Genomic DNA, 17,099 nt, shown 5'->3' with positions numbered 1-17,099 from the left:
TTCTGATCTTATAGTGCATTAAAGTACAGTAAGTAATATGGCTGCAGTTCACCAGTATGGAATCAAAATTGACCTGGTGGTGTGACTAAAGTGTGGAATAAGTTCTTTATCAGTCTGGCACTTGTGGACATCATTACATACCTGTAATTTAGGCAGACTGAAAAGGAAAGAGAATTGTCTCCCCAGATGAAGTCCCTAATGTGTCATGTTGGACTCATGGACTTAGATATTGAAATTTAATATCAATATTTCAGAGGAAAACTACTGCTCAGTGACACAAGAACAGAAAACAAAACATACAAAGGATTTTAAAGGACTATATTGGAGTTATTCTAAAACCAAAAGACTGTTGGTAAGTTTACAGATATGAAAGTGCAGTGAACACTCAGCAACCATAGGCGGAATCTATCTAGAAAAAGAATTTGTATCTTGGATTAGCCAACACAGAGAATAGCTGTTTTGAATCAGCAATAAACTACTTATTGGAGATACACAAGAAAAGAGCTTACAAAATACTCAGAGTATTGGAACATTTTTTAAGGTTTAGACTGGATCTCCAGTCTGCTTTTGAGAAATAAGACCCATAACCTGTAGAGAAGACTTTCTAATGTCTTACTTAATGTGCCACATGATCAAGGAAAACAAAAAAGAATGATAAAGCATACCAAAATCAGGCTTTGAGAAACTGGAGAAAAATGTGTTAAGAGTTAACAGTTGAACAAAGTAGAATCATCTGTAGACACAGAAATCCTATTCGGTTGAGCAAATGTACTTGAAGATTGTAACAGTGGATAAAAATACCATTTGTAGCTTCTTCAGGATGAGATATGTATTCCAATGTGGAGTAGCCTTATTGTTGTCATATCATTACTGAAGACTATGTGGCAAGTGTAAAACAAAAGTGTTGCAACCATTGTAACATTGAATACATCTGGAAGTTGGTGACCCTTCAAGGAAACCTCTTTGCTTTGTTAAAACTGGGCTGAAATTCATCCTCCTGTAGTGATTTGAGGTTCATTGACACAGTATTGATAAAAGTAGTTAAACTACTTCATCTGCTTTCAGAAGTATATTTCAAACTTTTTTCCAGTACCATATGTACAAAAACCCTAACAGAAAGAAAGAAGGGAGGGAAAGGATATATACTATCAACACAGCTACCTGTACTGGGAAACTTCAAAGACTTTTAAACCAACCAACTTGACTGCTAGTTGCAGCTAGCCCATCCCTAGGTGCCAACTTGTACCAAATTTTAGAAGGCAAACCAAATAACTGGTAATGGAGCACTGACTATAGTGAAAAGCAGTAATTACTTTCTTTCATGAAAGCTGGACTTTCTGACTTTGAATTAGGCTGCAACTGGCAAAGTGTAACCTTTTGTAGCACAAATCCCCTCAGGAATTATGGTGATGTCAGCTCCTTATCCTGTGCCTTCAGTTCTACAAGGCCAACACTCGGTGTAGAGTCAGTCAGTTTAGAGATTAAAAAAGGAAAATATTTGTCTGCTGAAGAGAAAAATGCCTTCTCCAGATTGTTTCTGATTATGAGACAATGACCAGAAGCTAAAGAACTTGCAAAAATTACAGTTCTGGTCTGCAGTAAGGAGATAGGCAAACGGATGGGCAGGTATGTTGGGTTAGATGTTACTATGATCTTGACAGAAAAAAAATTGGCCTGACTTAAAGTCAAAAGGCATGAGGAAACATTTCACTACCCAGAAAAACGGCCTAAATTTCACTAACTTTTTTCATTACGTTTGGTCACCAAAACACTTAGAGTTTAAAACAGAGTATGACAAACAATTGACATACTGCTTAAGTCTGAGTACCCTCTTACAGAATTTAGACTATACATAAACTTAATCAAATGGGGAGGTTTCTGAAGTATGTAAACATTTTATTAAATCTTGGTTCTGTTATAATACATATATTAATAAAAATATATGACACCAAGTAATTTGCTATGGAAGCAAACAATACTTGATTCTTTTCTTTCCTGATGAAAGTTGCTAATCTTAGCCAGTAATAAAGAAGAAATGCTCAATTATGAAAAAAGAAGAACAACCACTAATCCCAAATAAATGCCTGTAAAAATTACCCTCTGCAATTGATCAGCTCAAGAATTACTTTGCACAGATGTTATTTCTAGATAAAAGGCTGGCACAATGCGCAAAATTTCTTTATGAAAATAGATTTAATAATTCCAAATAGTAATTACTTCTAAGTTGTTAGAAATTCACTACCTATTACAAGAGTGATAAAATTTTAGAGTTTAATCATTGTTTCTAAGTGAAAGACTAAATTCAATTCTGTTAGAGTTTTGTTTTCATAGCAAATTCAGAAAAGAGTTCCTAATACAGCTGTATCCCATATATAGAGAATATTTATACAGACGATCCCGAACACTAAGAATGTTTACATAAATAACATAAATAACACATGAGACATTTATCTCTGGGATAACATTCTACAACAGCACAGTAAGATGTCTTACTGATGATAAAAATGATCTTGAGTCAGCTAACCATGGTCAAAATATCATTGCTAACCTGGCCCAAATATAAACAGACACTTGGTCATTCCAGCTAGGGAATCCCAGTAGATAATGGTTACGGAAGTATACACACTTTCTGTTAACTTATCTAGTTTCAGTTAACTACATATCTTGTATTGCCCCCATCTTGATAATACTTGAGTAATACAAGAAAGTGACAATCATATTTTTTACCAAGTCAACAGTAAATCTGTGGTACAACAGTGAATTCAAGTCACAAGTTGATGTCCCATTTCTTAAGCCAACCTTCCATGATATGGCCTAAGCAAATTTAAATTCTCCATCCTAAAAATATCCAAATTCCACTTTAAATGAAGTTTTGGAGAGAAAGCAGCTGGCAGTAATAAGCTTCTTTGCTGTTTCTACATTATTTAACCAGGAAGATGTGATTGACGGGGGCAGTAAAAGTGACTTTGAAACTTTTTCATGTATAACAAAAGTAAATTTTGTAATGTAGGCCTCTCAATTTACATAGAATATTGCAAAAGAAAAACTGACTTCAATAACTTATGCTAGCCTAAATTGTTTATTTTGACAAGCATTCAAGAAAGTGATGTTTCAGCCATGACTGCTGACCTTCCTCAAGGTTTCTTCCAAATCAGTCAAAGCAAACTCTCCAAATACCATGAAGAAACGCAGTGTCAAAAGAGTGTACTTCAGAATAACTGTCAACATGTATGACTAAATTAGATTACCCTGAACCAAAGATTAAACGTTGTTCTGAAATGCGTATCGGTCTTCATATTTATTGAGGGAACTACACCTAGATAACCTTGACAATTCCTGTGCATTTGGGGAGGAGGACACAAACAAATGGCTCCTTGAATTTAGTGGTCAGCAGTCAGCGTATGACCATGGAAACAATGAAAAGCCAATATTGTGCTAAATGAAACATCAATACTTTCAGATTTGATATCTGAGGTATTGACAATGCTAACCATAAATCATGGTTTGAGGAAAGCAGCTCTATGTTCTGGAGCATCAAACCACCATAAATACCAAACTGTAGTCGCGCTGTGAAGGTTTTTAATGGTTATCCCAGAATTCCTTTCTACAGTTAGTAAGAGCACCCAAAGACTGAAATGGCAGCTTGTAGAAAACAACTTCTTCAGTGCATTTAGATTTTAAAAGCCATCATATGATTCAGATTGCTTTCTTTGGTAATAAAATAATTACAGTAAAGCAGGAATAAGCTCCACTCAAGACTGAGCTACAGGGGTTACTATAGCTGCTATTTACAGAAGCAAGGCCTGGAAAGATTTTATGTGGCTATTATTCATGCATACGATCATCTCAAACATTTAGGCTTCTTCAAGGGAGTTGGAGTTGCACTGCTTAGCCCTGAGTTAGTTACATAAACTGTCTGTTTCTCATCTCTTTTAATTCAAATTCCTGGCAGCATAACTGTGAGAGTGTATGATGTGTGCTTCTATACACACAACTTTTTAAATTATTTAACTGAAAATAGAAGATATTGCTAATTGAAAAAAAGCAATACCTAGAACAGGCTGTTAGCTGGGAGACAGACATCACTGTCTAGTATGTGCAAAGCCAAGGCTGTTTTTTTACCCCTTGATGTTCACAGATAAGTTTCTTGCTATTTAAACTCTCAGCAATTCTTCTTTTAAAGCTCCAGTATCACTTAACATGCCAGGAAAAGTACATGAGCCAAAAAGCATCTCTGGGGAGGTGTTATGCTGCTTTAAACGCTTGACTGTTCCAACATTTAGAGTATATTGTTTCATCATTACAGACAAGCTTAAACCTTCAGGATCTGTAAGGTTTTGAGGGTAAGTTCAGTCCAGTTAAAAAAGAAGCTATTTCAAGTGGTTTCTTTCCTTTGTTTCTCAATGGAGGCTGCTATCGTGTAAACTAGTCCACAGCCTATTCTTAACCTTCCTGGGGTAACTGCAGCTCTAGGAAATGTTTGCATTGCACTTCAATCCATGCAGTTAAAGGAGCTAAATTATTCAGTGAAGTATCTCTTCTGTATTTCAAATCCTGGGAAAGTCTGATACTTAGACTGCTAAAATGGATCATCATCGCACTCTGATTCCAGTAGCTCCTCTTACCCGTGGTTACTAGCAACTCTAGAAAAAGGTTTTCTCTTAGGTTTGCAATTTCTTATGAACTTAAATGATTCTTAAGGTCTCCTTCCTCTCTCATTCTGTGCTTCTCAATCATAACAAAAGTATTGCACTAAGCTTCCAATCCCCTTCCACAATTCTGTCTTGAGGAAAAAGGACTGAGAAACTCTAACTGACCTTGTCCTACCATTGGAGGAGGGCTTTGGAGCACTCACGTTTCCTTTCCTCAAACACTTCCACAAGGTAGCTTTCTCTGATGAGGGATTGTTTGCTCTTTTACTGCCTTATTTGCAGCAGTGGTTCCCCAGTCATAGTCAAATGCAAAGACCATTATCAACTGACAAAGAATTTAAATCGTTCCACTCAAGTCTAAAATCTGGTCTTGTTTCAGAATCTCAGAAATTTGCCAGGGGCTTACCTGACTTACTTTAGTACATTCAGATTCTTAGCCAGTAGTCTAATTCAAGACATGCTAAATACACATTGAGTCAAGTTCATCAGCTGTAACTGAAATCTGTAGTACTTGGTCACTTTTTAAGGCTTTTCACTCACAATGTGCTTCCTGTTTTCTGCAATGTATTCTTCATGATGTGAAGTTTATCTTTATTGCATCACCTATTACCCTCATAAAGAGGCAGTGGTTTGAAAGAAGTATTAGTGTAATCCTGAAAATGCTTGTTCTTAAATAGTATGGAAAATTGGAGAGAGGATACAAAGAGATATCAGATAAAATTCACTGGGTATTTTCAAAAGAGCTGCATAAGGAATATTTTTTTTTTTTCTGACAGAGATAAGATTTTCTCATAAATAAAGAAGATAATACACATGACAAAATCATGTCAAGGATGCTTTACTGCAGACAGCTGTATTTATTTCCTGAAAGCATTGTTGCTGTTTTAACAGTAATGTTAAATGTTTAATGTTTATATGCATGAATCATATAATTTGAAGTAGATTTTGGGGAACGATGAGTGTATATCTCTGTGTCAATTTTAAAGATAGTAAACTTGAGAAATAATGTTATTATTCCCATCTATTCCTGTTACACAACAAGTACATTTCTAGGGTGCTTTAATGCCACAAAGATACGTCTATATCTTCCAGCCTCTGGTAGTACTTTAGCCAAAATTGCTTTGAGTCCTCTCCAGCACAACATTTTGTTTCACATTTACCCTAAATATAAACCAGTATATACACAGCATCACAGCTTTCTCTGAATTGATACAGCTTCTGTTTATCAAATACGATACTAATCACAGTAATTTGTTAAAATAAACATATAATAGGTAATGTAATTTCCCCTCAAAGAACTGCACTCATGAGGGTTAAATTTCTAATTTCTTTTTTTTTCCCATGAGCAGAATTTCTGTTCTGATGAAGGTAATTACTTTAAAATGAGGCTCAGGAAAGTGCTATTTCTTACTGGTTGGTTTGTCAGTTCAAGTATATTTTTCTCTAAAACTCAGCTAGATCTCATGCATTACTAAGCATTGACTAGACCTTTGTAAGTCTGGCAGAAGAGGCAGAGCTCAACTTATGTATACAAAAATGTATGGAATTTACTCACCTCAGAACGTAAGGTCAAACATCTGCTTTCTGCAAGTATAGCATTTACACCTATTTGATCTTTATCTGAGGTGTAGGGTAAAATGTTTGCACGTTTTAAGAGACGCTCATAAACTTAGCACTTGCAAATCTGAACTACTGAACTATTCCAAACAATTCCATGTTCCAGATTGACTTAAGTAAAGCAAATTAAAAAATTCTGTGCCATTACAACAAAACTTTCATGTAAGAAAGTACAATGAAACCTTCAATATTTTTTTCACAATTTAAATGCAAATAACTGACAGAAAATTCAACTTAAGATGAAACGTGAAAGAATGAGCCACAGAATGGATGGAATGTTCATCCAACCTGTTCAGTTCATGCTCTAAAAGGTCTCAATTCATTTTTTTCTTTCCAGTAAAAGCGGAAAGAGAAGCAGACTTACTTCAGACATATTAGGGATTAATTTACTTGGAAATGTTAACAAGCCTATGAATCTCTGTATGGCCCCTTTGTTTTGGAAACCAGTCCATTTGTGTAATTCATCTGTACTTACCTTTCCCTTTCTCTTCTCTTCTCTTCCTTGCAATGCCTATTGCAATCAACATAATTTTTTCCAAAACAATTGTATTTATTTTATTAATGACATTCTACGACCTAAACTGGGTATTGCATAATTTTCTCCATTTTAATTGGACATAAATATTTTCATTGTCATAAGCTTTTCTCTGTGTTCTCTTTGCTTCAACTGACATTATACTAGAGGAACTACACATTTTTACTGTTTTCACTTCAGACAACTGCTTTGAGTCATCAGGATACAAATATTTTGTCCTCTAAAACTCACACAAATTAGATCAGTGCGGCCATACCTTTCTGGGATGGCTGGCTTTTTCGTTTCTTTCTGTGCCAAGTTGCATTCCCAATATGTGTCAAAACTTTATCGCATACCTTCAGCACAGTAAGTCTGATACACCACGGGAGCACCCCATTTACTGAGTAGCTCAAGATTAACTGTATGTAATACAGAGTATATACAGTGGAGAGAAGGTGGCTATGGCCTGACTGCTAAAGCAGAAAGAATTTATGCTGTAGGGTCCTGGTCACTCTTTTTGTCAGGGACAGCTCTGCTTTTCCCTATCATGCAGCTGGGTTCATGCACACAGCATGAAGACCTACCAGATTACTGGTACTCATGGAAAAATTAATTTAGGCTCTTCTCTGTATGTATTTGTACTACTTGACATCTCATGATCAAAGCAATAAAATATTCTCAATAAACACGTAGAAATTGAACACCTAATAATCTGCCAACTAAAATGAATGCAAGATGAGAGGGCGGGGAGTGGAGAGCGGGGTGGTGTTGCTCCATTATAGTTAATTCTTTTGGGGTTTTTTGCCTTTCTAGGATGTACTGTTATACCTTTCTCAACCAGTTACAGCCATTCAGTTACAACGAAGGAAAATACATGTGGAAAGGTGCTGCCCACTACATCAATGTTGGCAAAATATGAACTGAGCCTACATATGTATTTGTTAGAGTATCTTCTGACAATTAATACGAAGCTTATTCAGTGGAATGAACAATGAAAGGTACTTAAAAGAGAAATAAACCTCTAGTTTTGTGCTATTTTGTTTGCTAAATTTTAAACAACTTCAATAGAAACTTAAAGCCTTTTAACATCATTTTAGTTGTGGTTTAGCTACAAACATTTTTTGTTGAATTTACCAAACAATGCTATTGTGTCTTTTAGACAAAAAATGTAAGGTAGGCTATCTGCTAATATCTCGGTGGGAAAAGATTGTATCTGTGATGCTGATCCTACAATTTCCTCAACTCAAACCTTTCAACAACTCTGCTGACTTAGGGTCTAAGAGAGTTCTTACTTTCTAGAGCCAGCAAAAGACATCAATGGAGCTGCTTGAGAGTTAAAAATCACTACCATTGAAAGATAAAAAGAAGGGAAAAAAAAAAACAAAACTAAAAGGCTTCATTTTTAATGCTTTCAGACAAAAAACTTTTCAACTTGGAAAACAATGTGAGCAGGCTTGCTTGAGAAAACAGATCTAAAGAAAATTAAGAAAAACTCTAAAGTAAAAAAAAAAATTCGAAAATTTGCCTTGATGTCAGTTGAAGTAGACTTCTGCATGGATCTATGACACTGTCTGTGTAGCACTAATACTCCATGCTTTTGTGATTCTTGCTACACAAAGCACACACTTTCCAATGCTCCTGAGAATAAGATAAATGAAAAAATAAAATCAACATTTCTTTTCAGTTGGTTTGTAAGCCATTTCAAGGTTATTTCAAGGATCCTTTTGTTTTCCCAGTTTTTATGGGATAAGTGCATTAAAATTTATCATGTGCTGTTTTATCAAACTGTTTATTTTCATGGCAAGGCAGTGAAAACCAAGGTTATTTGCAAGGAAAAACAGGATGCAATGATAACAGTGGCAAAGGCCGTTGGTAAATAAAGAGGGATAAAGCAGAGGTCCTGATAATTATTTATTATTTTTATGGAAATGTTTATAATTTCCATTTTTATAATTTTCCTATTCTGATTCTGGATCTTCGACAAATAAAGGAAAAAACAGGATGGCTAACAAGGGGGTGTTGATTTATTATGCATAACAGGTACCTAGGAACACTCTTTCCAAAGGCAGATATTCGCTGAGATTTATGTATATTTGACTGCCTTCCTGCAGGATCTGCTCTGTGTATTTCCACGAGGTGAGATCCCATTCTCAACATTTACAATAAATAAAATACACTATGTATAGCTTTGTTCCTTACATAAAATACAAATCTAACCTTCCAAAAATCATTAAAATTCACAAATAATATAAATTGTGGCATACAATTAAACTTCAGGAAAAGTACATACAGACAGATTAAATGCCAGCCACCAGAAAATACCATTTCCCACTCAGCATCTGTGATATGTATAAATAATTTAACAACACAAAGAAATGATGTAAAATTGTAAGCTAAACTGAACAGCAGGTAGAGATTGATTTCTAACAAATAAATGATTGTACAATGCAGATTATAATTAAGGCATGTCTGTATTCAAATGTTACACTAGAATTTTGTGGGTTACTTGCCACAAAAAAATCCTGTCCAATGCTTTGCTCTGCAGAGCATCTAAAGCTTTGGATGTCTCCATAGCTCTTTCCTAAATATTGCTGCTAATGGTGAGGATCCCACAAAGCCTAAGGCTTTGCTATAAACCCCAAGTGAGTTTACACAGTGATAAATGACAGAAATTTACAGAAAAACGGAGACAGAAAAAAAAAGAAAACTCTGGTTTTCTCAAGTGTATTAAATTTGCCACAATATAATCCTGATACTGTCATCCTAATGAAGTATTTCATCATATTTCTGAAGAGCATGTTATATAAAATCACTAACAGGTAACATGTATAATTTCAGAGAACATTAAAGGAAAAAAAAGGCAAAGCAATCCTCTGCAAGCATTATGTTTCAATATTGAATAACCACTGCTTCTTTTATATCTCCTGGCTAATAATTTTTTTATATATGAGACTGAGTCCATGGTAGCCTTTTAGTAACCTATTAATGCTTAACAAAAGGAAATCTTGATTTCTCTGGAAAACAGAAATTTAGACTTCTGAGAGGTAAAAATAATTAAAAAAATATAACTATTTACTTACATGTCTCAGTAGCATTTAAACAAATGTATGTTAAACATAATTTGGAGAAAAATCAATTTTGAATTATTTTCTAATTGGAGGCAACTCACATTTTCAGCTGGTAACACTCAATAACTTATGTATACTTTCTTATTCAGCAACAAAGCAGCTTCCATTTAGCATGGGACAGCAAAAACAACAAATTCTTGCATGTTATCCATGCAAGGCTCTACCAAACATGATTCCGTAAATACCTGAACAGTAGTATCACAAGTGACTGAAATACTGCACAGATGTGCACAGGTAAAGCTTCCCCACCACTGCTGCTGCCTGCCTAACCAAAAGAGGCCTGGCTCCCTGTGCACTGTGCAGCTGCTGACCCAACCCAAGCAGCCACCGAGATAGCCAGTGGGGCATAGCACTGCCGCATGGATCGCCTGTAAGTTGGTTACCTGTCTGATTTCCCAGGCTGCCAAAAAGGAAAGAGGCTCAGCTGCCTTCTCCCTGACCTGTTGAGTCAGGGCCTGTCAAGCAGGCTGTTAGATGGCTAAGCAGTGGTATTAAAGGTACCTTCCATTTCACTGGAGATTCGGCAGCATCTGTATTTTCTCCCCATCAGCAATCTGCACTTTTACAAAATGAAAATTCCCTTTTCTGATCAGATTAAATTCAACCAGATCAGGCCAGTTTTGCTTGTGTCAAACCTGAAGTCTAGAAAAAAATCACAGAATTTGGATCATAGAATCGCAGACTCATGGAATCATAAAATGGTTTGGGTTGGAAGGACCTTCAAAGGTCATCTAGTCCAACCCCCCTGCAATGAGCAGGGATATCTTCAACTAGATCAGGTTGCTCAGAACTACATCCAGCCTGGCCTTGAATGTCTACAGGGATGGCACATATACCACCTCTCTGTGTCAGTAAACAGGCAAAACCTGTGCCAGTGTTTTACCACCCTCATTGTACAAAAATTTTTCCTCACATCCAGTCTGAATATCCCCTCTTAGTTTAAAACCATTACCTCTTGTCCTATTGCTACAGGCCCTGTTAAAAAGTCTGTCCCCATCAGACACCTGAATACCCTCATATGTTGAGGGCAGACTGCCAAGACTTGAGAAGTCCTCAGGGTAACACCCTTTGCTGCTCAATGATATAGGAGTCTCTGCTAGTACCAATGGAGACTTGAAGAATGTTGTGAGTGATGGCAGGGCTCTGGAGGAGAAGGTAAAGAACACAAAATCTCACTCAGTTCCTCATCCTGCCAGCTGTGGGAGAGGTGTCAGGAGAGGGCTCATCCTGAAAGCCAGTACTTGTCTGTGTGACTGGTCTAATAGCACAGGCTTTAGTCTTCACAACTATGAGACCCTCTTTGAGGAGTAAGGGCTGCTGGGCAGAGCTGGTATCCATCTGACAAGGCTGTCGAAACCATTTTAGTTTGTTGTTGTGGCTGTGGGACCCAGAATGAATTTGCCTGAAATCTAACATGGAAAAACTAAATAACCACTCTTTTTTCCTGATCCAGCACATAACCGTGAGTGCTAGAACACGGGGGGCTCCAAGAGGAGGTTTGTGAGGGCAGAGCTGCCCTGTCTCTATTAGCAGCAACCTTTACTTACACTGGATAAACTCTCCTTAAGACAGGGTTTCCTGCAGTTTTATTTCCTGTGTCTGAGGTCACACAAACCAATGGCAACAGCGTGAAAGCCAACTAATGCGCTTACCTGCAGAGGGAGCACTTAGGAAGACTTATTTGAGTGTGAATTCTTGACTGGGTTCAACAGCTGACCCCAACTGCAGCTTTGCAGCCGAGGTGCTCTACTCCATCCAGATGACAGGTTTCATGATCATTATTACAACAAGGAACACACAGGCAGACTCCTACATACATTGTGAAAACACAGCCCTAACTTCCATAGGAAACAAGGCAAAATCCTGTTTTTCTCTGAACTCTGAGAAAACTCATTCTGGATAGGTGTTAATTAACAAGAATTTATACCAAAATTTCACTTCCTGTACATAAAAAAACAGTGAAGTGGCTTTCTTTAATGTGTAAAGGCTTTTTAAACTAAGAGAAAGTTTGACATGCTAATGGTCTGGTCCTGTCCAGGCAAGACCTATTAGATATTTTCATGAATGACCTGGGTAACAAAATGGCTGAGATGGAGTAAAAAGAAAAAAAAAATAGGTTTGACAAACCAGGTGGATCTGATCAAAATTGCAGAAATTCAGCAAAAGGAGAAACAGTGCTTAGAAATGTACAGGTATATTTGGGTAGCAACCATCTAGAATAGAGATCTAGGATGAAAAATTAAATTCAAATGCTGTTGGGGAAAAGAGAAACAGTCACAGTCAGAGAGAAGCAGGACTAAAGATACTCATATAACTGTTTAGAGGTTGGTGTTATAGACACCAGAACTGCCATTTTGGACTCCAGACTTTACACAAAACATTGAGAAACTAGAAGTACAGAGCAGAAAGGAAAGAGACAAAAAGGGCAAAGGAACATAGAAAACATGATTTTTTTCACATGAAAGTAGATATAATATGTAGAGGAGCTCCTTCTTCTTTATACCATTTTTTAAATTATTTTTGCATGTCCACGGGGAAAAAGATAATTTTTAAAAAATAAGCTTAATTTTGGGTTTCAGGTCATGAAATATGAAAAAAAGGATTTGGCACAGTTTTATTGAAAGCTTTTATGAGTAAGTTGGACGCACACCTGTCAGAAATGGTGTCAGTCAGTGCTGTCCAAGTTGTTGACCTGATGCACCACAAGTAAGCACCTTTATAAAGTTAAAAGCTACCGGACTGGTACAGCAAGGATGGTAGACCCATGAGTTCATACGAAGAAAATATGAACAGCTCTTCAACAGTCCCACCAATTCAGTCAATGAACAGCTGAGTAGAAGGGCACCCCAAAGCACCCTCTGCCTCAGCACCAGACTGGAATGTCCTACCACATCTACCACTGTCAGGCATCTGATCTAACCTTGGTGTGACCAACCCATGAGCCAAGCTACCTTTGTCTGTTCCAGAGCCAAAGGTCTGGGTACATGAGACACTTCCTGAAGAAGCTCAGAATAAGGAACACCTTGAAGTTTCTTCCAACTCACTAGTGCCATGTGCACTCTTAAGTAGGAAGTTCTGAACAGCAGCTGTGAAGTTAGGCTATCTTCTTGGCTCACTGCTTCTGGCTCGAGGAATGATGCAAAATGCGATAGAAAAAAACCCTTTCCAAGACAGAACTCAAGTTTGAAAGTGATGAATTTGTACAGATTTGCTCACTAGGGGTTATGCTTAGAGGCTTCTCTAGCTCAAAGCTGGCTTTGCGGCCTCAGATCGGGCTTTTCCCTGGTTCCTCTTAGCCAGAACCACCAAAAACGCTTCAACCAACAGTGCAAGGGTTTTACCACAGCAACCCTAACCCTGGCGCAAGCCAGGAGCTCAGCAGCGCCTAACAAAGGCCGCACTGCCTCCATTCTCCTTTCCCCAGCCTCCCCCCTCAAGGTAACCTTCTCCCCCGGGGATCACCGCGGGGCAGAGGGCACTGCTCTCGCCGCTACGACAGCCCGCTCCGACGAGCCCAGGCCTCCAACGACACGGAACCCTGCCACTTATTCCTCCTGCCAAAGCGAAGGAAAAACAGCATCCCCAAGCCCCGTCAGACCGGCCAAGAGAAGGGATCAGGTCGAGCAACCCCCTCTGCAAATCTCCCAACCCCTCAAGGTCGGGGCCGCCGCCGCTCAGCTCTACGGGCGGGGCAAGCAACGTACTCCCGCCCGTACGGCGGGCAGTGGCTACCTCAGCACTTCCGGGTCGGGGGCGGGGCGGAGCGAGGAGGTGGGTGCGTGACGTTGCCGGCGGGGTCCGGGGCCGCTCAGCGCCTGTTATTGTTCTCGCCTGCCGCTTTTCCCGCTGCCGTGTCTACCTTCCCCGGCCCCTCAGGCAGCGGCAGGAGGGCAGCAGCGACCCAGCCGCCGGCGGAGGTAGGAGGGAGGAAGCGAGCGGTGCCGGCGGGAGTGGGCCGCCGCCCGGTGGCCGTTAACCGTTTCCACCTCTCCGCAGCGCCAGCCCTGACAGCGGGGCCAGGGGGAGAGCGTCCCGAAGGAGAAGGCGAGAGCCGGGGAGCCGGACGGCCATGGCCTACGCGTATCTGTTCAAGTATATCATCATCGGGGACACAGGTAAGCGGCGGGGGCGGGGGGCGGGCGGAGCGGAGGAGAGCAGGGCCCGGCGCTCCGCTCCCATTTCCGCAGTGCTGGCGTCGTCGACGTGGTGGCTCTGCGAGAAGAGGCGGCTCCCCCGCTCCCCGCCTCTGCGCTGGGCCCCGCCCGGGGCCTCGGCCTGCCTCCCGGCAGCTCCGCGCCCGCCGGCCTTGGTCCCCGCAGCAGGCCTGGAAGCCTGACAGCCGCCTCCTGGCCTGGCTGGCGGGCCGCGGGACAGGCCGGGCTGTGTCACGGCCCTGGCTGCGGCATCGGGGAGGGGGGAGCTGGGAGGAAGGAGGCGCTGTCACTCCCAGACTTGAACCTGGGTAGTACCCCGTGTTTGCATCCCCACAGAGGTGGGGCCTGAGAGGTGCCACATGCCGTCCGCAGTTCTGTGGTGAGACCAGAGCGACTGCTGTGAGGTATCTTCAGCTCAGGCCACAGGGATCCCTTTCCAGCCCTGACTGGAGATGCTGTCCCAAACTCTGTCAAAGCATCCTGTCAAAGGAAAGTTAAAAGCCTTGGCTCTTCTTATTTATAGTGATTTTTCTTTTTTTATTAGATTTTTTTTTTTTGGGGTGGGGACGGGGGACTGCTCCATTCCCACGTGCTTCAGGTTGCTTCTGGGGTCTCTTCCCTTCCCCACCCATTTGCTTGCTACTTTTGAAAACCTTGCTGCTTTTTGTTTGACATTGGCTGCTGTGTAAGAAGAAATAATGTGTATGAATGCTGCAGGCATAACCACATACTGATAGGAATTGCTGTTTGAAGCCCTTTTGCCTATATATTCTGTGCTTCCTCAGCATAGTGTGGCTATAGGTAGCATACTTCCATCAAACTGTTGTTAGGGCAAGGTAACTAACCTTGTTAGCTGTTAACTGGTATCTGGTAGCTGTTGTGAGCAGGTATTGTGCATCTTTGTTGTTCTTTTCCTCATACCTGAATAAATGTCTTCTTTAATAATTTTGTTGACACACCTTCCACTTTACATGCTATTCTGAGGATACCTGCATCGTTGTACTTCATACTTACGAAACAAATTATCTGTTTCTGGAGTATAATTATACATTACAGTTGCATTACATGTGAGGTTAAATATATGAATGCAACTACTATGTGATTTTACCTTCTTTTAAGCCTACATTTAAACTATGGAAGCTTTTCTAGGCTACTGCAGTAGCAGCAGCTGTAGTACAAAAAAAAGTCTTTAAGAAATAGAGCATAGGTATGACTATGTTAGAAGCATTAGGCTGTAGATGATATTAATGTGAGTGGCAGTTTGTTAAAACAAAGGACAGGAGATTCAGGGGAAGTAGGAAGAGGTTTGTCTGTTCAGGGTGGTTCAGAGTGGTAGTGCAGAATTCAGAAAGATAGTGTTTCAGAACAGGTGGCCAATTCTGGTGAATCCCAAAAGACTATAATCATTAAAGTGGTAGAGATGGCAGCAAACAATTGCTTTGGTACATTGATCGTATACTGATTGAATTTTTACAAGGGAATATCCTCAGTGTAATGGTCTGTGCTGCACTTTCACATTTCAGTTGCTTGAAATGTGAAATACAGAATGGAAGCGTGTCACTTCTGAAGTTGCTTAAGATCCAGACATGGGAGGAGCGAGATAGATAACAGAAACACAAAGAGAAAACAGCTCGCAAGTCTGTTTACTTCCTGTGACTTTTATTCCGAGTTGCTACAGAAAGTTAATTAAAACTACTATAATACTGATTCTTGAAGTGAATTAAACATGCCAATAGTGGGGAAGTTGTATTTGCTTTTATTAATGTCTCCTACTACCTTTTAAGTACTGGAGAGCCAATTTATGTTGTGCAGATTGGTTTGTTGCCAGAATGGCTATGATAGTTTAGGTATTACTACTGTTTCTCAGACAAAGACAGTTGAACTCACAGCTCTGTTGATAGAAATTGAGTGGATTAGGACTGTCATGTTCAATTCCAGTGTTGGTCTGCCGCAGCATTCCAACCAGTGAAGATATACCAGTGGTCTTGCACATAGTTGCTTTGTAATTCCCATAGTATTCAAGACATTTATCTCTGGGACTTGATTCAGAGTCTTTGGAAATGGATCAGCTGCCTGGTGACTCAGCAATTAGTTGTAAACAAACTGTAGGAGAAAAGACGGCATCAGCTGGGGACAGATGTTAACACTTGGCTCATCTTCCTTTTCAGCACTACAAACCAAAGTGGGTTATGCGAACCATGAACAAACCAATGAAAAACCCCTGCAGTTATACAAGACACCTGCACGCGTCTTCTCTGAATTGTGATTCCACATGCTTTCATCTGTGTAAACACAGGAATTTCAGTATGATCTCAGTCCCTTAAAATGACAGCTACAGAAACTGACTGTGCAAGACTGCCTTTTGCCCAATAGCTCTTGTCCCCTTGTGTCACCTGCTTCATTGCTCGTTGATATTCCGTGACTTTTTCTTTGGCTGGAACTTCAGGCATAGTTGCTTTAGGAAGGTGGGATTAATTCTGTTCTGGTTGTTATGTTTTATATAAAAAAAAAAAACAAACAACAAAAAACCCAAAACTTTTTCTATGTAGTCAGAACTGTTTTAAGATCTAATTAGTGTTCTGTTGTAGGAGAGACCTGAAATGGCATAGCTGTCTTTCAGGTACTCAAACAACATTGCCATAAATCTGCATAAATTTTACATTGTATCAGTGGGAGTAGCTGTGGAATTTCATGGAGTTGGTCTTTTTAAGAATAAAATACAAGTGGTATGGAATGCTGACTGCTGTGAGAGTTAACCAGAAAAAAAATCTTTTTATTTGGATATTGCCAAAACAGGGGAGTTTGCAGATGTGTTTAGAAGCATATGTGGTGCATTGCTGCCTGGTGGAAAAGGACCTGGTTTTGCTGATTGACAGCTGCTGAATATGAGCCAGTTTGTCCCAGCCAGCCAACAAGGGCAACAACAGCCTGGCCTTTATCAGCAATAGTGTGTCCAGCAGGACCAGGGAAGTGATTTACCCCCTTTTCTCGACACTTGTGAGGCCGCGCCTCAAATACTGTGTTCAGTTCTGGG

The 17,099-nt window shown here is 39.8% G+C and overlaps 1 protein-coding gene across 1 annotated transcript in view; it reads left to right on the top strand.

Moving 5' to 3' along the window:
- Nucleotides 1–13,653: 13,653 nt before the first annotated feature.
- Nucleotides 13,654–17,099, top strand: part of RAB2A (RAB2A, member RAS oncogene family) — a 44,009-nt gene continuing 40,563 nt past the window's right edge. The window contains exons 1-2 of the mRNA XM_061448416.1: nucleotides 13,654–13,828; nucleotides 13,908–14,026. Coding sequence (XP_061304400.1) covers nucleotides 13,981–14,026 — 46 coding nt within the window. The 5' untranslated portion in view covers nucleotides 13,654–13,828; nucleotides 13,908–13,980. The remainder of the gene's footprint in view (nucleotides 13,829–13,907; nucleotides 14,027–17,099) is intronic.

Source organism: Pezoporus flaviventris, unplaced genomic scaffold (assembly GCF_033815535.1).
Source record: "Pezoporus flaviventris isolate CSIRO_AGI_PZ_B2104156 unplaced genomic scaffold, CSIRO_AGI_Pfla_v1 ptg000007l, whole genome shotgun sequence".
Classification (NCBI taxonomy): domain Eukaryota; kingdom Metazoa; phylum Chordata; class Aves; order Psittaciformes; family Psittacidae; genus Pezoporus; species Pezoporus flaviventris.
The sequence above is the reverse complement of the archived record's forward strand: the minus strand, read 5'-3'. Positions and strand labels throughout refer to the sequence as shown.